Below are 22,279 nucleotides of genomic sequence, written 5' to 3'. Positions count from 1 at the left end.
TTTTTTTTTTTTTTTTTTTTTTGGTGCTTTTGTATTTCTTCCTTTTAACTATTCTCTTGGTTGCAGTGGTTTTGGTCAGTGTTTCCGTTCTTAAGGGTTCTAGTTTGCAGCCCCTTTTCTGCTTTTCTTTCTCTCCTTTGGGAGATTGTATCTCTGAACATTTTTCTTCTTTTCCAATCATAAATGAACATTTTGTTTCTTGTTTAAATAAAAAGTAATGTAGTATGTACTCCCTGCCTTCCGCAACTGTGTAGATCGCTAATTTGTTAATGAAGAGGTTAGTAAAATTATGATTCAACAAACAGATCAACAAACTAGCAATAGAAAATATCTTCAAATGTGCTTGAGGGGAGTGTTATTTTTATGCTTTTAGTTAATCAGTAGTTTTTATTATTTACGGTGTTATGTTAGCTGTATTAGTATATGAATATATTTGTAAGATTATTTCTTTTTATGGACATCTTTCTCCTACTGATGTGGTACATTTGAAGAAACCTTGTTAAAATCATTGTGAATCTGACAATAATTTTGTTAGATACATACATTCCTCTTGATATTTAGTGAAGTAAAAAAAAAAAAAAAACTTTGTGATTTATTCACCTTCATTTTATTGATGAGGTTTTCTGTTATCATTTGATTTTGTAGGATGCTTGCTCACAAATTTGTTCAAAAGACGGTGGAATCGGACCAGTACTTGAAAAAAACAAAAGCGAAGAAATCTTGGTGGTCATTTGGATGGTATCTAGTTTTCTCTCTATAACTCAGATAATATCGTTCCTAGAACTACCATAATTTGTTTCATATTTTATAGAACAATCACAAACAGTTTTTTGTATAATGGATCCACTACCAAAAAATTACTGTGTAATCACAACAGAGCCGACTATTATTGAACACTTTTTCTCTAATCATTCCATCTTACCTAGTTCATTATTAGTCAAAATAGTCAATATTTTAGGGATACTTTGGTGTGTGCACTCGATCAGGAACAATCAATCATTCAAAGATGAAGAGGAACAATTTTTTAGTCAAGAAGACTGGGAACAACTGAACAAATTTATAGGGTATAAGGAAGAAGAAAATTCAATTTCCATCATAAATGCTAGCAAAGAGGACGCTCTTCTTACTTCTTTGGAGGTTCACATGAACCGTAATGCATCAAAGCTTACTGATGAGGCACAACATTGTCTTGCTGAATTGTCATGTAAAAACTTGAACTGTTCCATGAAGTTTTTTCCAGAAACGAAAGTTTTTGACATCAATTTGGGGTCATATCAACTATCCTCGCCAAGTGGTCTCCTTGCTGTGGTCTGATTCAAACCCTTCCTTTTACTTGCGAACAATTAATATTTCCAAAAGCTTGACGAAGTAATTTGATTGCAGTGGAGCACTGAAATATATGTGTTTTGCAGAGTGCTGCTACTCATGATTCATTGGTTGGTATCTTCTGTTACAAGCCTTTTGATGTCAAAGTGGACTGGAGCTTGGTTGTGAAGGCTTCTCCTTGTTACATGACCGTAAGCTCCATCTTGATACTTTTGCAACTGTAGTTCTTTTTCCATGCCTTTCTGCTGATTAGCCCCTTTGTCCAGTATCTCAAAGATGTCATCGAACAAATTCTGAGCTTCTTTGAGAGCAGCGCTACTGTTGGTCAGACTGTGGCATTGGAAACAGCAGCCGCCTTGCAGGTGTAGTTTTGATCTTTGCCCACGATTGAAATGTTAAACATATTGCTTCTAACGGCCTGCTAATTTAGTTGGGTAAACTTCCGAGTCACTGATGTAATTTATTGGCAATCGTACTTATAATTGTTGAAGATATCAAAAAAGTTTCTGATATGAATCCAGATGTTAAATTAATATGAAGAGTATCTTGATATTGAAGTATGGTCTTAATGACTTGAAACGAAAGGTTCAGAAATTTCTAGTTCCGGACTATGTGGTATTAAAGGGAATGGTGGATTGTTTGTGATGAACATGGGTGTCATCATAATGTTCTATTATGAGCTTCACAAACAAGATAAAAAATCTCTCTCCTCTCTTAACCCTGTATCCTTAACCCTAACTGTCAGCTAACACTGCTGCTACTGCCTCGTCCATCGTCGTCGTTGTTCACTTGACCAATTGTCTCTCTTCTCCCTCCGATAACCACACATCTTCTCTCCGCTCACAACCCATGACCATTCGTCTTTCTCCCCCCAAGGTACCATTTGACTCAACCTTTATTCGTTATTCGCTTCTCCATCCCGAGACCACTTAGTGTACAACCACCAGAAATAAAACCTCAGAGTTCTTTTATTTCATTTAACAGTAAAAGATCACTAGTATTTATACTGTAGTGAATACAATTGAAGTTACTGTTGCTAACTAAACTAACTCTAACCAATGGCAATTAACACTTAACCAAGAGACCAACACTTCCAGTCCTTCACAAAGAGAAGAAATAACCATGGAAAAAATAAAGAAGCTACATAACTACATCAGCGTCTTCCTACCAAAAATGCAGCTTGCCCTTGAATCAACTGCTGGATAAGGAAACAAATCCGCGATCTTGATGACTGGATTGATCTTGTAATTGTCAGGAAAGTCAATTCGATAGGCATTATATTTACATCCTTCTGCAAAACAGCATAGCGTCAAACTTACTTGCCTGAAACTTATTATATGTTCCTTTAGGAAATTGAGCTTTCTTCAAACTTTTGTGTTCATCAACTTTGGCCTTATATCGGGCAGTAGTTTGTTCCAAATGATCCATAGCCTCATTGTGAAACTCTACAATCACAGTTGTCATGTATTTAGCTTGCTCATTCAAATTGATAGATGTTGTAGGAAAATTATAAAACAGGGCAACCTTTAGCTAAAAGCTCCTGAATTTGTTGTTCTGTGTAATTGTGACCTGTGAACTGCTTTTGTGCTTTTGCCAATCATGGAAGGTGGAAGTTCCTGTGTAGTTATGAAGAGAAAGGTCCAAGTCCCTCTTTCTTCTTATTTACATTGGGTAAGAAAGGATCATGAAGTGGTAAACATAATTTTCAGCAAGCTATTGGTTGTATTTAGATTGTTTTCTATGAACGGGAAAGGGATTAAATGTTCTTTAATAGATCATTTTAAGGTTTGTATTCTGCTCGATCCTTTCATGGTGGACAAGGCTTTATTCAAACTTAAAGCTGGCAACTCCCCGAACGGTTTAACATCCTACTGGATAATTGAAGCTCTATGGTGATTTTCTTTTGCTGAGTGAGAAGTGATGTAGTGATAAGGACACTTTCTAGAAATTATTGAAGGGTGGTGGGTGGATCTCAATCAAGAACTTGTGTACGACTTATTGGGAGCATATTATGTTTTAGAAGTTATTGACCATTATTTTTCTTAAGATTTTTGAGTCAATGTAATGGAAGGTGAATAAGTTGAATAATAATGGAAGGTGGTACATTTTCTTCTTGCTTTCAATGTATTTTACTATGGTGTCGTTGCTTATCATTCGAATTTTGATAAAGCCCTAGCAAGTTCCGTACCACTTATGTGTGTTTTGATTGTTTCATTGTTTTGTAGATGACAATTGAGGAAGTTAAGCGCACTGCTCAGCTCCAAGTGAATAGAGCATTGAAAGATCGTTCAAGGTTTCTGGTTCTCCTCCTTTGTGAGACTTCTAGTCTGTGTTTTTAGAACATAATTTTATCATATTGAATCATCATTTGAATGCTTAAAAACGTGAAAGAGCACTCATTTGGAAAAAGTTTCTGCTGCTGCATGGGGTTCACCACTCTAGTAATCAGTCTTTGTGGCAGTCATGAAGTAGAATGGGGTTCTGGTTATTTTCTTTTTGATTGTTGTAAATTGCATATGTATGAGGTTCTATGCTCGAACCAGTATATGTCATTTCCTCCCTACTAATTCTGATTTCCACTTTTTGGCCCTCTACAAATTTCCAATTCTATAAATCTTCAGCCCCCAAAAACAAAAATCCGATAAACCCTCAAAGCCAACTTAAAGATACTTTTAGCTTACGACTGCCATAGCATTGCAAAACTTACTCAAAGAAATTGAGCTTATTTTTTTTCCATTTTGTGTTCTTTCCATATATCAGTTAAAAAGAAGTCTTAAATTTGATTCAGTTATTGGATGTTCGAACCTTGTTTCTTATCATCTATTAATGAAAATTTGTTTCTTTTATAACAATGGACTTAAAGTACTTTCAATAGGCATACTTCCAACGGAAAGTAGTTCCACCACTAGAGGTAGGTCGTGATGGCAAGGAAGATTGCTGCAGGCGGGAGTTGGAATATGGGCAAGGTTGTGTAGAATGTGCAATGTTGTATGAGTTTGAATGGAATGAAGCCATCCCCATTTACAACACTTTGAATTGGAAATGGGATGTATTGGACGTTACCAATTTTAAGAACATAAAAATACCAAGTGTTTTATTTATGATCTAACAAACTTGTATACAAGTATCCTTGAATCAAGTGGAAATGGTGTCGAAGAAGGAAGAAAATGCATCTAGGTTGCGTAGCAAAGGAAGAATCTATATTATTGTATATCTCAACTCTCAATTAAAAATAAAAATATGTTTGCAAGCTCCAAAATGATTAAGTGTTGACGGTAGGAAGTACTGTGCATGAGACAAAAAGGAGGAGAAAAAGCCTCCGTTTAACCTTCTAACCTTATCGGAGCCAATTAATTTTTGTATTGAATTAAAGATCAAGAATTATGAAGGAGATATCTAAACCCTATGATATTTAATTGTGTAGATGCAAGTTATCCTATAGATGCTACCTACAATATTGTAAAATTTATCTCATATAATGTTTATCTGCTTTTAGGTTTCTGTTGGACTTGGATATTGCAGCTCCTAAGATTACAATTCCAGCGGAGTTTCATCTTGATGATATCAATTCAATAAACCTTCTGATTGATTTGGGGAATTTGTTGATTCGAACACAGGTTTGTACTAGTATTTAAAGAATAGAAGGGCTGTCATTCAAATTTATTTCTCTGATATTTTGTTACGTCTCTGCCTCTTCTTTGGGTCTGATATTGTTTTAAATTAGGAGATTACAGAATATAATCTGGATAACAAAATCCCATTACAATAACAATTACAATTGAATGCAAGACAAGACGACACTAAATAATAATTAAATGAATAATAGAGTTATTTAAATCAATCTTGCTTAAGAACTTTCTTCCAACAAAATCTCTCTCGCTGCATGAAGAAAGCTCAATTTATAGGGTGATTCCTCTTCTTACCAACCTAGCTAACCAACCAACAAAAAGAAAAAGAAACAAAAAACCTAGAAATAATGACTCATTTATTATTTCATACCAGATTCGGTTAAATCAATTTCATACCCCATGAGAAAATGAACTTATCCTCAAGTTGATCACGAAGAAGCCAACTGAAACTGAAAATGAAGATAGAAAAGTACTCTCACCTTTTCTTCTCTATGCTTTCCCTAATCTTTATCTTTTAGCCTTCATCCTGTCTTCAGATCTTGACTCAAGAAAGGACATCTTTTTGAAGTTGGAAATTTTCTTCTAGTGAGTGAGTTATTTATTTATTTATTTTTATAAATAAATTGGAGTGTCAAGTGAAGGAAATCCAACAATCGTGAGTAAACACAGAAAACCTGGAGCGACCAAAAAAGAAAATTAAGGAACCATCAAAGTTACAAATTCCCCTTTAAATTGCAAATGCCTTAAAACGTTGAGGAAACACTTAATGGAGAAAAAAAAATCCGCTGAAATAGTCTGGAAGAAAAACCAGATAGCCAAAGAACATCCGAAGCTATGACCAAATATAGCGATGTGCAAGAGCAACTCCTCAGCACTACCCAAAAGACAAAACTTGACAGAAAAAGCCAGGAAGATACCAATTGGAGAATCAGCTCCAACTTTTCTACAAAAGTCATATATTCTGTTTTTCTTCTTATTAAGACAAAATCCATCCAGACTATGTTCTTTCTATGTTTTCATGCCAAAGTCATTTAACCTTTCTTTGTTCTTATGTGACAACTTGTTCAACCTCGTGATTCTAGATGGTTTATTTGTATTGAGCTTTTTGAATGTATCAAGAAATTTTTTCATTAGCTACCTTATGGGCCAGCTTTGCCTCCCTGGGCTCATTGATTATGGGTTTGAGCAGATTCAAAAGGTTTTCGTAATAAGCATTAAATTTCTATCGGAGTTTTGATATAGCCAAATGCAGGACTTTCTCTGTGGTGTTCTCTCTGTAGTTTGTGAGCAGTATTCTTCTAGTTATATTTGTGTGAACTGTGATGCATCTATTTCCTCTCTTTTGGCTATTATTTTCATTCCATTTCAACTTTTTCGCTTCACCCTCTTTGGGAATTTGTATTCTTGAACATTACCAGCCTGTTGCTACCTCAAAGAAGGCAAATTTTGTAAATGCAGTTATGATTATTGGTCTTACACATGGTTAATGTCTACAGGATGAACATGAAAACGTGTCTCCTCAAGAGTTGGATATGTATTTGCAATTTGATGTGGTCTTGAGTGATGTCTCTGCCTTTTTGGTTGATGGCGATTACAACTGGAATCAAATTTTTGGCAAAGATATTCATGAATCTTCCCGTGTAACAGAGATTAATATATTGCCTGTTATTGATAAGTGTGGGGTTATCTTAACGCTGCAACAGGTAATCTTCCTCTAATTTGTATGTATTTATTTTCTGAGCTGCCTATACATGCTATTCAGTAGGCATGCTTAACCTTTAATGTTTACTTGCCTTATTCAATGCAGATTCGATTGGAGAATCCGTCTTACCCTTCAACAAGGCTTGCAGTGCGATTGCCTTCGTTAGGATTTCACTTTTCACCAGCAAGGTATCATCGACTGTTGAAAATTCTGAAGATCTTCCAGGGGGATAATACAAATTCAGATGTTCCTCAACCGTGGAATCAAGCTGACTTTGAGGGGTGGCTATCTGTTCTTATTAGGAAGGTTGTGCTTGCTATCCCTTGAGTTGTTATCTCCTATATTCTGCTTATTTATAAATCTGTAATTTCTTTCATTATTTCCCATTTTGTTAATAGGGTGTTGGAAACAGGGAGGCTGAATGGCAACTGCACTACTGTTGTCTAGTAGGGCCCTATCTCTACTTGATTGAAAGCCCAGGATCCAAATCTTACAATCGCTATATCAGGTTCAAATACTATGCAAATTAGATCATAATCGGCTGTATGCATTACTATTCCGAACATATCATTTTAAGAGATGTGAAATTGGAAATGGTCGCCAGAAATTATGTATTGAGAGGTGCATAAACCTATTTATAATATATAAAAAAACAAATAAATCTTTAGATATTAGGTAACAATAAATCTTATTAAATCCATACAAGGTAACAATAAATCTAGATAAATCCTTAGATACATGGCAATAATAGAGGTAAATTAGGAAGGTCAACTACTTCCCTTATTTAATGAGATTACACAAATATCTTTTAATTCAAGGTTATTCTTTCAACACTCCCCTTCAAACTGAGGAATAAATATTATCCATTTCTAGCTTGGATACTAATTCATGAAACATTGAGTTGGCCTTCTGTTAGTGTATCTATTAGTTAAAGTTGCGAGGGCAGTAACTAATCCATGCTATCCCCTTCTCTTGCTTCTCCATGTACAATGTTGATAGATTTCAATATGTTTTGTCCTGTCATGCTAGGTAGGATTATGTGCAAATTTGATAGCTAATTTTTTGTCACAGTACAACTTTATCAAACATTCTCCTTTAATTTGTAAGTCATCAAGGATTATCTTCAACTATAAGAGTCCATATAGCTTTTGTGCAATAGATTGGAATTCTAATTCGTCAAAAGATCTAGCAACCACATTTTTTTACTCCTCTATGTTACCAAATTACCTCCAAAAAAAAAGTATATCCCATAGTAGATTTTCTGTCCACTATTGATCCAACATAGTCAACGTCGGTGTCAGCTTCCAACGCAAGAGAATTATTCCGTTTGAATAATTCTTTTTCTTGAAGTTCATTTTAGGTAGCGTAACACTTTATATGTTGTTTGAAGGTGAGGCTCCCCCAAACCATGCGTAAAATGACTAACTACACATTGTTTATGCTATGTTTGATCGAGTGTGAGTTAGATATATAAGCCCTCTGGCACATTTCTCTGTTTACCATAACGTCCTCTTCTGAGTTTTATCGTTTACGGATGTGGAAAAATTGCTTCGTTCAATTCCTTAAAAAATGGCTAAGATGATTCACAATGAATACTTCATTGCTTCGATGATTATTTGTCTTGGTATATTCAGAGTTTTCCTTTGGCATTTGTTGTCTTGGAGAGGCGCTTTTGGTTTGTGTAACTTTTGACATTTGGCTGCCTTCATAATTGGAGGTTATTGGTTGTTGTCATTTTCCAAGAAGCCCTTTAATATATGTAACTACCCAATTTTCGATACCTTGAATCACAAGTCGCCACGTAAACTCAAGGGTAAAAAGAGCCGTAAATTTTTTTTTTTTTTTTTTGTTAAACAGGAGACACAAGGAATTTAAAATTTAAATATGTATTCAAAGTGACATAAAAGTAGTTTAAAGGTAATATCCGCGAAGTCAAATCAAAACGATTTATAAAAGATACTTACGTTTCGAGAAGTAGCATTTGAAATAATAATAAAATGATAAGAAGGAAGACGACTAGATTTGAAGGGCACTCCCCTGCAGCTGCATGGCAACGAATGCTCTCGTCATCAATCGTGGTCTACAGTCCATTTGAAAAATAAAGAATAATAAGGACCAGTATAAAAATACTCAGTAAGCAACCTACTTGTAGGTTCTTGTCGGACTTAATCCTATACGTCGAAAACTTAGACTATGTGCTCATAACTGTCTCTAGTGTTAGCCAAATTGTGGTTTAACGTCTATACCAAGATTTGTAGGTCACTGTGTAACTAACCCTTAGCATACCTCTTTTAAGGAGTACTCAATCCCTCTTAGGTTCATAACCTAGGCTTCGACAATCTTGCGCAAAATGCCCCTCGAGTCGGTGTGGCCCATGGAAAGGCCTTAGGGTAATACTCATAAATTTGGGGGAGTCCGTTTTGTTTGAAACAGTGACCATATCCCATACACATCTACCTACTCATCTTTAATAAGTGGATTCTCTCTAGTTGTATCGGGCAACATCTGTGTTCTTAAGATTAGTAAACTTCTTGTCACTATGCCTTTTCAGGCTGAAACAGTAACCTACCTACTTATGTACGCTCATCAAGTTAGAACAATAAAACTACCTGTCTTAAACATAGTAGCTACGTGTTACTTTGACTTTCTAGACTTGAATAGTAAAACTACCTATTACTATGCCACTCAGGCTTTAACAGTAAATAAAAACCATTGCTCTTCCCACTAGGCACCATTGATAGTACTTTAGTAGTATACCCTCTATGAACCCTAAAATCATCTGTGGGTGACAACTAAGCTATGTGTAACAAGTAGACCCTAACCCCTATTGGTTAGTTCACGAATTGGGGTAGTGCTCTATCCATCCCTACAAGGTATTTGGTCAACCCAAGGAGGCTAAGGAACTCATGACTAGGTACTACGACCATAATATGTGAAACAATAACTCATAGTCTATTGATACACAACTAGCACTCTATGACACAGCGATAGTCCAACTTTTAACTAGGCAATAACGGGCTATCCAAACCCTAAATCATGCATAATAAATGTTTAAGGGCATACAACATGCTCGAAATGCTCATTAAGTGATAATGATCCAACCGCAGCATATTGGAAAACATAGAAGTCTAATGATCTATTAGAGTTCAACATCATGTTGCGGAAGATATATAACTGTAAATAGAACTAAGTGGTAACTGTTCCCATTATCTAAGCACAATTATCATGAGACTAGGTCAAACTAGTCTCCTAAACATAATACTCCATCATTGCCCTCGATCCTAATTGACTCCTACAAGTATTTCTTAGAAACTTGCTCCATATGGTTACCTACTTGATTGTAGACTTCTCGAGCTTTTTCGGGTCTTCGAGGATATTCTAAATTTCTCCAAAATTCTTCAATATGCCCTAAATTAAGTTAAAATAATAAACGGTTGAAAATGGCTAGCTTCAAATTTGCTAAAGAGAAGGTTAAGAAACTAACCTGTACAGTCATCTTGCTTTCCTTTTTTTTTCTTCTTGGAAAAAATCTTTTATTTATTTTCTTACAATACGAGGTGTCCGTATACTGTGGTTTAATGGGCAACATTAATTTCACGTTTTGTTTAATAGTAAGCAAAGCTGTTCAACTGCATTTTTACTTTGGACTTTTTGGCTTCTGCCTTCTTCCAAGATGATGTTTTGGTTGGGGATTCATGATTGTTTTCAAGACAACATTTAATGAGGTTTTTCAAGACAACATATATATATATATATTTGGTGGAGTCTAAAATTTATTTTCAAAGGCTCTCTTTGAGATTTATTTTCAACATTTCTTATGGAGTCAAATCTGCTATCTAGTGCTAGTCGAGAAATTGGATAGAATTCGAAAAGAGAAACTTCTTTGATTAGTAAAGTTCCTTAAAAGGAAGATTGAGATTTTTGCCAATACTTGATGGAGCTTTCAGAAGTCTATTTCAACTTTCATGGGGAGTTCGATGCTAATTCTCTTGATTCAATTTGATGTATTCGTTCTTTGGTAAAATTTTGTGTTTATCATTTGTTATGGGCTGTAGTTTCTTTTTGTTTCTCTTTACTTTTTCATTTTCACTCATTCTGGAATTCGTACACTTTGAGTGATAGTCGCTCTTTTCATCTTTTCAATGAAAACGTCTTGCCCGAATAAAACAAAAAAAATTGGAGAATAGTTATTTATTTTTAATTTCTTGTCGAATTTGGATGCTTTTATTTCCCTTCATTAGAATACCATATTTTCTTTATATACTTCACATTTAGGAGTTTGTCTCCTTTGAACATTCGTTGTATTTATTGATTATATCACGTATATAAGTTCATATCTTGTAATTTAAAATTTTTTAATTAAATTAATGTGAAGTACTGTGCATGGACTTTCCTATAGTATTATTTATCTCTCTTCTAAAACAAGGTTAAAAATGAAGATGAGAGGAAGGATCCTTTTCCTTGAAGCCACCAAATAGGGTTGGTTTAGCTGGGGAATTTGGCACTAAAATGCATGGTGTTTTCATAGTCCATTGGGCTTCAGAGGAAATCTCTTGTTTCTTTCTGTCTTTAATGTGACTGATTAGAGAAGTGCATTTATATGAAGCTATATTGGTGGTGTTGCCTTCTCTTGCAACAGTCAACTAGCTATATGATTTAGCATTATCCTTAATTTTATTTGATGTAGCTATATTTTCTGATTTAAGTGCTTTTTTTATTGATCTGGGTAAGCTTAAGAGGAAAACAAACCGTTCAACTGCCGGCAGAGTTGGTTGGGGATGTGCAACATGTTTTGGCTGTTCATGGTGCTTCACGATCAAATATTAAGGTTAAAATTGTTTTATGCTATTTGTGTACATGATTGATCTCTGTTGAGCATCTTGCTCACTCAGCTTTATAATTGTGTTGGGTTTAGGTTGTGGAGGATGCTAGTGCCCTCATATTGAGGTGTGATTCCGATGTTTCAAGAAAAATTTGGCAAAACCGCTTGCAAGGGGCTATATATCGTGCTTCGGTATGTGATTATCTGTTGGATTATGTCATTACTTGTGTTTGTCTTTCATTTGGGTTTTGATGAGATGCAGATTAGTTTACTTCTTGTTACTTTATTTCATTAGGGATCTTCCACATTATACTGTTTTTATAATTGCTTGTGCTGTGTGTGGTTGTTCTGAGTTCTAATGTATGTAAATGTCTCGTTCAAAACAACTGTGAGAATAATTAAGTACTCTTCTTTTCTCTTGGTTTCATCTCTCATCAGCTTACATATAATGTTGTTTTACTAATCATAACGATCTTTTCGGATTTTATAAGAAATCCTTGAAATTGAGGTAAGATAGTTCAACTTATATGGGTGTGCTGACGGTGTAAGAGCTGATTTTTTGTTTTTACTAATCATCTATATGTTTTTATGGATATTTTTCTATTAGCAACTAGTTCTAATAACTGTTATAGTGCTTGTATTAGTAAGGTTATTTTATTGTAAATATATGTTGTCCTTCAAGGTCTTTTTACTCTCATTTACTTAGGTTCCCTTTGTACACTTGTATTAAATTATTTCTTTCTTATTTTGGTCACTTTTTATGGTTTTATGATTAGGTTATATATATATATATATTGTACATTCTTTGAATTACTCTTATTGTATTCAGTCTAATGTTGGTTTTAGTTGTAAATATGAAAAGAAGTATCATATAACATTATGCTAGATGAGCACAACAAAACAATAAAACCGTAATTTGTTAAACCCTAGCCACCACCACCCTTTCTATCGTTGCTGCCATCACTGCCGAACATCATAGCCGAACGACTTCCCCTTGGCCTATTCTTGATCGTGGGTCTTCAACACACGATTTAACACGGGTCTCCTCTGCAACTTCTAGTGGTCTTCGACGTTAGAGCTTGATCTCCAATGGCATTTGCTTGAGTTTTTCCTTCCTCCATCGTGAATGTTAGTTTTGGTTTATTAGTACCTTCTGTACATCTTCCTTCTCTATGACTGAGTTCGACTCCTCTGTTTAGTGTTAGACCATCCGCACAGGTATGTGTCTTCCTCTTCTTCCAAACCTCCCGAACTTGTCTCCATCCACATAGGTATGATTCATCTTCACCTTCTCTGATCCCAAGTCAAATTTAGTGGCCACAGTTATATTCAGTGGTTGCAATCAATTAGAATATTCATTTCTGGTAAGGGTAACGACAATTATTTCTCGAATGAGCATGTGCTGCTCAAACCAACCGATCTTGAATTCAAGAAGTGGAAAGTTGAAAATATAATGGTCATGTGGTGGCTAGGTAATTCTATGTCTAATGAAATAGGTAAGAATTTCTTTTTATTTGAAACAACACATCAAATTTGGGATGCTCAATCAATTATTCTGTATAAGAAGAATACTTCAGAATTTTTTCAAATAGAATCAATCTAAATATATATAGAGAGAGAATTATCGATACATAGAGAATTGGAAAACAAACTAATCTTAATCTTAATATATATATATATATATATTATTAAGAAACGATCATCAAGAAATGAAAAGTGATTAATGCTCGAAAGATGCGAAGCTTCCTAAGAGGAATGGAAATAAACAACTAAAAAAGATTACAAAAATGTATATAAGTATCTATCCAAATAATACCAAATCTTTTTCAACAAAGAGTTTAAAATAATTATACAAACAAAACAACGAAATAAAGGAAAAGAACGCTTGGCTTCGAGCAAAAGTGACTAACAGATAGTATGTTTCGGTGAAAGTCTTCAACAAAAATTCATCGATCTCTATATTGACTGAATGTGCTCTAAATTCTTCACTGCTCACACTAATATCAGATGTTTCATCGGATTCATATTATGAACGATTGGAGAGAAAATAGAATTCTTTGTAGTGGGAAAGGTGGTGGAATACCTAAGGCGATAACATCCTTAGTGGTGGAATAGCTAATGATACCTTTGATTAAAGTGACATTTGAACATGGTGGAGTGACCACTCAAAGAGTAGAAGAGTTAGTAGATTGTAAAGGAGATTGCTGTAACTTTGGAGAGGAAGTGAAGAGTCGAATACAAGCTTCTTTCAAAATGTCTAAATTAGTCTCTGAATTTTCAGAGATATCAGAACAATCTTTCTTCTAATTATTAAGAAGGTGGTAGGCTTCAATGTCTATTTATCATTTTAGAGACGTGAAGTGTAGGTTTGGAAACGATCAAAATCTGAATAAACGGCTGAGAAGACCAAATATTATTTGTTTGCATAGCCCGAAGGTCCTTCTTGAATAAAAAAAAACATTAACTTATGCAACTTATCATGTAAAGAAATAAAATTCAATTCAACATCTTTGGCCATATGATCATTTCAGTCTCCATCTTTGGGGAGATCTAAACTTGACCAAATGAATAGTCTTGGAGACATCCTAACTTCCTTATGAAAAAATGTGCACTGGATTTTGCAACAATTCAATTAGAGAGTTTTTAGCTCAAATAAGATGTGTGGTATAGAGGGGATCTGTCAGCTTGTTCTTCATATATCTAATAAAAATCATGTCATTTTCATATCAAATGCAAAAGTAAAGGTTACACGTACAACAACTCATCACCTACATGTAAATGGATTGGCGGCGGCAGTTGAAGGAGCGGATGGGGGAGGAGGGAAAATGATGAACTAGTTGATGAGAGGAGGAGAAAGAAAGAAGAGAAAAAAAGGGAATGGGAAACGGTGGTCGAAGACGACATAAAAATGATATTGGGAACTGATGGGGAGGAGGAGTGGCTAGAGTTTAAAGAAGAAAATTGAAGAGATAGCGACCAGACGATGCCTGAAAAAACCAATATGGAGGTGACTAAGGTTAAAAGAAAACAAAGGCAGGATGATTGAGGGGTGACAAAACTTCGGAGGAAGATGTTTGGCATGCGACAAACAGAAACAACAGGGACTGGCGACCGAAGGTGACCAGTCAGATGCATCTTCAGTGGTCTGAGGCTAAACGGTATGGTGACCAGAATTTTGGAAACGAAAGGGTTAGGAGGAGAGAGGAGAGAGCGAACTCCAAGAAGGGAAGGGTCTTTTAATCCTAATACTAATTAACCAAAGAAATCAATCCTAATACTAATTAACCAAGAAAATAATCCTTATACTTATTAATTAAGTAATTGACCAAGATACCCTACTACATCATAATTACCCTTTTGATGTTATTTATATTAATTAGGATGTTTCACATTGCTTACATCGCTGACATTGCATTATTAAGATTTTGGTTTGGTTTTTATTTTTTTAACTACTTGGGAGTTGTTATAAAGCCTTTCATCTTTTTTTTTTTTTAATTATTCTTTTTCATTAATCAATGAAATATTCATATTTGGTTTAATTAACTAAATCAACTGTTGGATTAGCAATGACTTCATCAAATGAAATCAACTGATAATTACAAATTCTGCTGTCAGTTTTTTTTAATTGAATTTTTAGTGATATTTAAGAATTACCTTAATATTTGTATAGGCCTCGGCTCCTATTTTGGGTCTATCTGAAACTTCCTCAAACTCCGAGGACTCGGAAGTTGAACCAGATGAAAGTGATAATATGATGGATTCATCTATAGAGAGGGTTTTTCTGACTGGTTCTCTTGATGAACTTAAAGTCTGTTTCAGTTCTAGTAATCAGGTATGTCAGAAAACTTCGTTGTTTTTGAAATTTACTTCACAATACTTTTTAAAAATGTTCATTGTCATTCCCTTTTCAGCATGACCAGGACTTTGAGAAGGTCCTTCTTGCAGAAGAGAGACATTTGATTGAGTTCCGGGCAATTGGTGGTCAGGTACATAATTTTAATTTGTTTGTTTATTTACCTATATTCTATGTATGTTTTTCAGATTCTCTTCTAAGTGATACATTTGTGCAAAATAGGTTGAGTTGTCGATTAGGTCAGATGACATGTTCATTGGCACTATACTGAAGTCTTTGGAAATTGAAGACTTAGTTTGTTCGAAGACCAGTTCTCAATCTTGTTATTTGGCAAGATCATTTGTTCATGGGGAAGAGACACCTTCGTTTTTTGACTATTCAAAAAATAAAGGTTCTGATAACAATGATTCGACTCAAATTGAAGGTGATGAGAAATTCTTCGAGGCACCTGAAACCTTGGTTGACTATGCTGATTATCAGATGCAATCACCTGGAAAAGGACTCGATTATGTAAAATCTCAAAGTTCTGTCCAATTGAAAAATTTTGCACCCCCCAGTTTTTCACGTATTGCAGGTTTGCTTCCACCTGGTGTCTCTGAAACTCATAATGCGGATAATGAGCAACCTGTTACATTAGATAATTTTGTAAAAGCTCAAATAGCATTTTATGACCAAAATTCTCCTCGATACTATGATGTAGACAAACAGGTCTGTCCCTATCTCTCGCTCGATTATATATTATCCACTTGGATTTTGAATTTAAAATATTGAATTATTGTCCCAGGTTTCTGTTACCTTGGCTACATTGTCATTTTTCTGTCGTAGACCCACAGTTTTAGCCCTTATTGAGTTTGCCAATGCCATCAACCTTGAGGAAGAAAGTTGTGAATCATTGAGTGATAATTCATCATCAAGCATCATAAAGCATAATAGCCAAATCGAAGAGGATGAACAGATTCCAAAAAACATGGAGGATGGCATTGTGAAAGGTTTGCTAGGAAAAGGGAGGTCTAGAGTTGTATTCAGTTTAGAATTGAAGATGGCTCGTGCACAAATTTTTCTAGTGAAGGAAAATGAAAGTAATCTAGCAAGTTTGTTTCAAGACAACTTGCTTGCTAATATCAAGGTTTTGTTTCAAAGTCCCAATCTTACTCCAATAGACGTATTGATTTTTAAACTTTGATTGTTCTTGAGATCTCTCCTTTTCTTCCTTTCAGGTGTTTCCGTCCTCTTTTAGTATTGAGGCTGCCCTTGGAAATCTGAGAATAAGTGATGATAGTCTTTCAAGCAGCCACATATATTATTGGGCATGCGATATGAGAAATCCTGGTGGCAGTTCTTTTGTTGAGGTTCGCTCTCTCTCTCTCTCTCTCCCTCTCGCCCTCCCTCCCTCCCTCCAACGCACATTCATATGTATGTATGAATATCTATTAATCTTACGAGCATGTAGACAGTGGCAATCTTGCATTATCATTTGTGGGACGACATTTTGTTCTTTTTATCCTTTTGGCCTATTATTATCTTACACTGTATTGATTTCCCTTTCGATTTATGATAGTTCTCCTCAGTGTCTTGTATAAAAAAATATTTACGATTGCATGTCTTTGAGATTATATGAAAGTGAATGCATATCTCCCAATTGTTATTTGTAAAGCATAGGAGTCAAACTTCAGATCTCCTAAAATTTGTTCAGAACGGAAGTAAATTAATGGGTATTGAGGAGAATAGAAGAAACGATGAGTAGCAGTGTGTAGTAGCTTGAAGATTCTGTATTTTAATATTTTCATTTTGGAATAAGGCAGAACTATGTAAAGAATATAAGTAACAGAAAAACAAAGTAACCTAAACTACAATGCAAACTAAATATCATAGGTGTGCTTACACAACTTGTACGAATTGAGGTCTCCAGCTGGAGTTCTCTTTCTAAGCATCTACGCGGGTTATTCTTTTTCAAGATATTAGTAACGAATTGGAGGATTTCTAGTAGAGTTCTGATTTTTTCGATCTTTGTTTTGTTTTTTCTACCTGCTTTCTTCCAGTCTAACATTTTATATATATATATATATTTTTTTATTTGTTCTCTTTGCTAGATAAATGACCATCTTTCTTTTCTTTCTTTTCTTTCTTTTCTTTCCTTCTCTAAAAGAAATAATAATAAAAAATAAAAAAATTCTTGTAGTATTCATCTAAAGTGAGTTAGAAATGGGATCTTCAACTTCTATAAAAATCCTGAAATTCCTCCCAAGTATACTAATAACACCTGTGAAACGACACTAAAATCACCTAATGTCGGTTGATACATGGAACACTGATCCAACCCTCTTTGATAGGAATATATAAATATGAGTTTGGTTAGTCGAAGATAACTTGAAGCATTGAACAAATGATTCAAAGATAAATGACAATGAATGGCGCAGAATGAGTTGGTATTTAAATGCTGATTGGTGTTGTCTCTGAAAAAATAGTTTGGAAGATGCTCATCATATCTTTCTTTTCTGTTAGTTGGTGGATGCTGTGTGGTTCAGACTTGTAGATATCTTTCATTTCAGTGTATATCCCGTAGACATTAAAGTTTTTTGTACTCTGCTTTTGTGTGCGTGGTTTGAGAGAATAATGCAAGTATAAAAATTGTTCCTTGCATTTTACAATTTTAAGTTTATGGTGTTTCTTTTTTTTGAAGTTTGCTACATATTGCAGCTCTTCTTTTCTTCGTACAATGTCGATGATGAAGATTATAATGGTTATGAATACAGTCTCCTGGGGAAGCTTTCAGAAGTACGCGTTGTGTATTTGAATCGATTCATCCAGGAGGTAATCCTTATACTGATTATTATCTTTCCATGTTTTACGCGATTCTATTATTCATAGTCATAAAATTATTTGTAGGTTGTTAGTTACTTTGTGGGTCTCGTCCCAGAAAATGCTGAGGGTGTTGTGAAGTTAAAAGATCAAGTAACAAATTCAGAGAAGTGGTTTACAACTACTGAAATAGAAGGCTCACCTGCTTTGAAGTTGGATCTTTCTCTTTCAAAGCCTATAATATTAATGCCTCGAAGGACAGACAGTCTTGAGTGAGTTTTAATGCATATGTCATCGTTTCAACATTTCATATGACATGTATATTTATTAGCGGGTATTGTCTTTCCTTTATTATAATTATTTACATGTCCTGATTTTTCTTCGGCAGTTATTTGAAGCTTGATATTGTCCACATTACCATTCAGAACACATTTCAGTGGATTTCTGGGAGTAAAACAGACATGAGCGCCGTGCATCTGGAAATTTTAACTGTAATGGTGAGTTCTATTGGGGATTTGTTTGAAAAATTGTTGATCAGCACAATATCTGTGTAAAAATGGCCTTTGAACTAATTTTGGAATGGAAAAAGGTTTCTCAAACAATAAAATTATCGGCAATTTTCTTATGTGGCGCAGAATTAGTTTTTTGAATAGCGTTAGATTGTAACAATGTCGCAGTCTGACCACTGTATGATATTCAGATCGATGATATCAATTTAAATGTTGCCGTGGGTGCGGAATTAGGGGAAAGCATAATTGAAGATGTCAAGGGGGTTTCAGTGGTCGTCCGCAGGTCACTTCGGGATTTGTTGCACCAAATACCAAGTTTAGAAGTTGGAATTCAGGTAGCCATATCAACTATTCCATTTTTCATGAAAGTATTCTTCTACAATAAGTCTGGTTACAGATGCAATTAAATTTTTTTTCTTTTTTCTTCTCCGGCTGTCATTTTATCAGATTGAAGTGTTGAAAGCAGTTCTTTCAAACAGAGAGTACCAGATTATTACTGAATGTGCAATGTCAAATATCTCTGAGACAGCAAACGTGGTGCCTCCATTAAAAAAAATTAATGCTTCTTCAGCTGATATAATAGAACCTGCTACTCGCCAGGTTCTAGATGGGACAGAATCTGAAACAAGTGAACCGTCCTCAGTGTCAATGAAACTCTCTGTAAATATTGACCTGGTTCAGTTGAGCTTACGTGCAGGAATATCAGGAGATGCATCGTTAGCCACTGTGCAGGTGTTGCATCACTAACTAAATTTTCCCTCCTGCAGCTAATTTTCAATATTAGGATCCATGTAATTTAAACATAGTTTCTAAGTAACTCTCCTAAAATGAACTCCTTATTTCATTATGGGTAGCAGTATTCAATTTTAGTTTTATTTTTTAGGAAAGGAAAGTGGATGATATATTGAATTAGAGAATAAGTACAAGAGAGGACACTTGTATAAACGCTCGCTAGTTCGTTAGGAGTAAAGAAAGGGATAAATGCAATGCATTTTTTATTTTAGGGTTCACGATACTGTGAGTAGTCAAACATCATCCATGAGTTGGTCAAGCGAGGGAACACTCTTAAGGGACTATGCAGTGTTCAAAGTTCTTAGTACAAAAGACTATCCTTCACGAGGATGACAACGAACTAACAAAATATAATTACTATCTCAACAAGCTTTAACTTCTTTTTTTTTTTTTTTTTTTTTTTTTTTGAATTTTATGAAAAGGAAATGTTAGGAAACAAACTTCATGAGTGAGGAGGAAAAAGAAAGGAAAAAAAGAAGGAAAAAAAAACAAGCAACTCAAGTAGGAGCATTACTACCAAGAAAGATGTAAAAATAAAATCAGAAACAATGAGCCAACAAACTAAAGGATTTGGGGACAGCAGCAATAAGAAGCCACAAGGCTCCAACTAGACCCACCAAAATAAAATTCCGTGAGTAAGAAATCAAAGACATGAGAACATTATATTATAAATGAAGCTCATCTTTTTTAAAGAAAAGTTAAATATATTATCCCACGCTTTTTCCTTTTTATTTTTAAAGATCTTTATTCTAGGCCCATTTATCAAATATGTCCTTTTCACTTCTATAGTTCTTGTTCCACGTCAAATTTTCAGCTTTTCCTTCGGTATCTCGAGTAGATTCTATATTTCATATATTGCATTAGCAATTCTTTATGTGATCTGCTTTTAAATTGTATTTTGCAGGCTAATAAGGCATGGGTATTATACAACTCCAATACAAACGGTGAAGGTTTTCTTTCAGCAACACTCAAGGATTTCACTGTTCTTGATGAACGTGATGGAATTGAACAGGAATTCAGGCGGGCAATAGGAATTGCTAACAGCACTGGCACAGTTCAGCTGCACATACCGACTGATGAGCAGAATCAATTCAGAAGTGATGCAAGTACTATAGATGAAAATGTTTCTAAAGCAGTTCCTACAATGCTTATTCTTGATGCAAAATTCACTCAGTTTTCAACATTTGTCTCGTTATCAGTTCAAAAGCCTCAACTTCTTGTTGCACTTGATTTTCTCCTGGCTGTTGTTGAATTTTTTGTTCCAACCGTTGGCAGTATATTATCAGATGAGGAAGATAAGAGCTATTTTCATGTTACTGATGCTGTTATCTTGGATCAGTCACCTTATATGCAGCCATCTTCTAAACTGCATATATCTCCTGGGAAACCATTAGTAGCAGATGATGAAAATATTGACCATTTCATCTATGATGGTAATGGTGGAGTAATGCACCTAACAGATAGAAACGGAGTTGAACTCTCAGCACCTAGTAAGGAGGCAATGATATATGTTGGGAATGGGAAGAAATTGCAGTTCAAAAACATCATTATCAAAGTATTATTCCTTGCCCATAATTTTCTGTTAACTTCTATTGTTTGCATTAAAATTTAACTTAAACAATACCTTTAATCATTGTAGGGTGGACAATTTTTGGATTCTTGTGTTTTTATGGGTACCAACAGTAGTTATTCAGCATCTAAGCAGGATGAGGTGTACTTGGAGTTGGGGGATAATGTCGTCCAGCGAAGCCCTCATGAAGTACAATCTCAAGATATCACCAGCAACAAGTCTACTGAGTATACTATTGAATTGCAGGTTGAATACTGAACTATCTTGATTAGCTCTTGCAATGTGATTTATCTATTTCCTACAGCACCAGGCTCATCGGAATAAATACAATTAATTAGTCACAGTCTTCAAAGGAGGAGGAAAACAAAAAATAATTAATTAGTCACTATCCTAGAAAGAAAAAGAATAAAAAAAAATGACATCCTAATACAAACATAAAAAGACCTAAAAATTACAAAAATTAAGGAGGAGATGATTTTCTAATTTGATATTTGAGAATATCGTTACTTTGACATTAATTCCAACACTCATCCTCAAGGTGGGTTGTATATGTTGCAATCCCAACTTGTCATTCAAATCTTCAAAGTTAGGTCTTGGTAATGCTTGGTGTGGATACCACTCGCTGTTGGTTGGTAAGCACATAGTTAAGTTGAACTACTTCATTGTTCACCTTTTTTGAGATGAAGTGTCGATCAATTTCAACATGTTTTGTGCTACATTGTGAATTGGATTCTTTGCCATGCTTATTTCTGGCTTGATTGTCACATATTATTTGAATTGGAGATAAACAACTTTTTGCATCCATAATCCATCACACATGCCATGAGCAAGAGCTCTAAATTCTGCCTCAGCACCACTTCTTGCAACCACAAACTGCCTTTTACTTTTCCATGGTACAAGATTACCCCATACAAATGTGCAATAACCTAAGGTAGACCTTTGATTTATAATATTACCTAGCTAGTCTGCATCGGTTCTTGCAAGTATTTCTAAAAAGTAGTAGTTTTCTTAAAGACATCTTCAGATATCTAAGAAATCAGTATATAATTTCCATGTGTTTTCCATTAGCATTGTGCATACATTGACCAACTATGCTGACAGCAAATACAATATTTGGGCATGTGTTCAAAGATGAATTAGGCGTCCTACAAGACTGTCAACTGGCGTGCTTTCATAATTAAATCCAAGTTCCTTTTGTGAGTCTACAAGAGACTCCGTGGTTTGCACTCCAGCATCTTGGTTTTTTTTTTTTTTTTTTTTTTTTTTTTTTTTTTTTT

At 34.8% G+C, this 22,279-nt stretch overlaps 1 protein-coding gene across 1 annotated transcript in view; it reads left to right on the top strand.

Annotated features, from left to right (window-relative positions):
• The window catches only part of LOC111438054, an 82,389-nt gene that overhangs the window by 31,819 nt on the left and 28,291 nt on the right, over nucleotides 1–22,279 (top strand). The window contains exons 11-33 of the mRNA XM_023076009.1: nucleotides 646–738; nucleotides 987–1,308; nucleotides 1,413–1,517; nucleotides 1,593–1,688; nucleotides 3,552–3,619; nucleotides 4,823–4,943; nucleotides 6,452–6,658; nucleotides 6,763–6,963; nucleotides 7,056–7,165; nucleotides 11,389–11,485; nucleotides 11,573–11,671; nucleotides 15,150–15,311; nucleotides 15,391–15,465; nucleotides 15,555–16,040; nucleotides 16,117–16,458; nucleotides 16,550–16,681; nucleotides 18,030–18,143; nucleotides 18,219–18,403; nucleotides 18,520–18,628; nucleotides 18,832–18,975; nucleotides 19,088–19,372; nucleotides 20,337–20,987; nucleotides 21,072–21,248. Of these exons, the coding sequence (XP_022931777.1) occupies nucleotides 646–738; nucleotides 987–1,308; nucleotides 1,413–1,517; nucleotides 1,593–1,688; nucleotides 3,552–3,619; nucleotides 4,823–4,943; nucleotides 6,452–6,658; nucleotides 6,763–6,963; nucleotides 7,056–7,165; nucleotides 11,389–11,485; nucleotides 11,573–11,671; nucleotides 15,150–15,311; nucleotides 15,391–15,465; nucleotides 15,555–16,040; nucleotides 16,117–16,458; nucleotides 16,550–16,681; nucleotides 18,030–18,143; nucleotides 18,219–18,403; nucleotides 18,520–18,628; nucleotides 18,832–18,975; nucleotides 19,088–19,372; nucleotides 20,337–20,987; nucleotides 21,072–21,248 (4,381 nt within the window). The remainder of the gene's footprint in view (nucleotides 1–645; nucleotides 739–986; nucleotides 1,309–1,412; nucleotides 1,518–1,592; nucleotides 1,689–3,551; nucleotides 3,620–4,822; nucleotides 4,944–6,451; nucleotides 6,659–6,762; nucleotides 6,964–7,055; nucleotides 7,166–11,388; nucleotides 11,486–11,572; nucleotides 11,672–15,149; nucleotides 15,312–15,390; nucleotides 15,466–15,554; nucleotides 16,041–16,116; nucleotides 16,459–16,549; nucleotides 16,682–18,029; nucleotides 18,144–18,218; nucleotides 18,404–18,519; nucleotides 18,629–18,831; nucleotides 18,976–19,087; nucleotides 19,373–20,336; nucleotides 20,988–21,071; nucleotides 21,249–22,279) is intronic.

This window comes from Cucurbita moschata, unplaced genomic scaffold (genome assembly GCF_002738365.1).
Source record: "Cucurbita moschata cultivar Rifu unplaced genomic scaffold, Cmos_1.0 Cmo_Scf00070, whole genome shotgun sequence".
Classification (NCBI taxonomy): Eukaryota; Viridiplantae; Streptophyta; class Magnoliopsida; order Cucurbitales; family Cucurbitaceae; genus Cucurbita; species Cucurbita moschata.
This window is presented reverse-complemented; position numbering and strand designations above follow the sequence as displayed.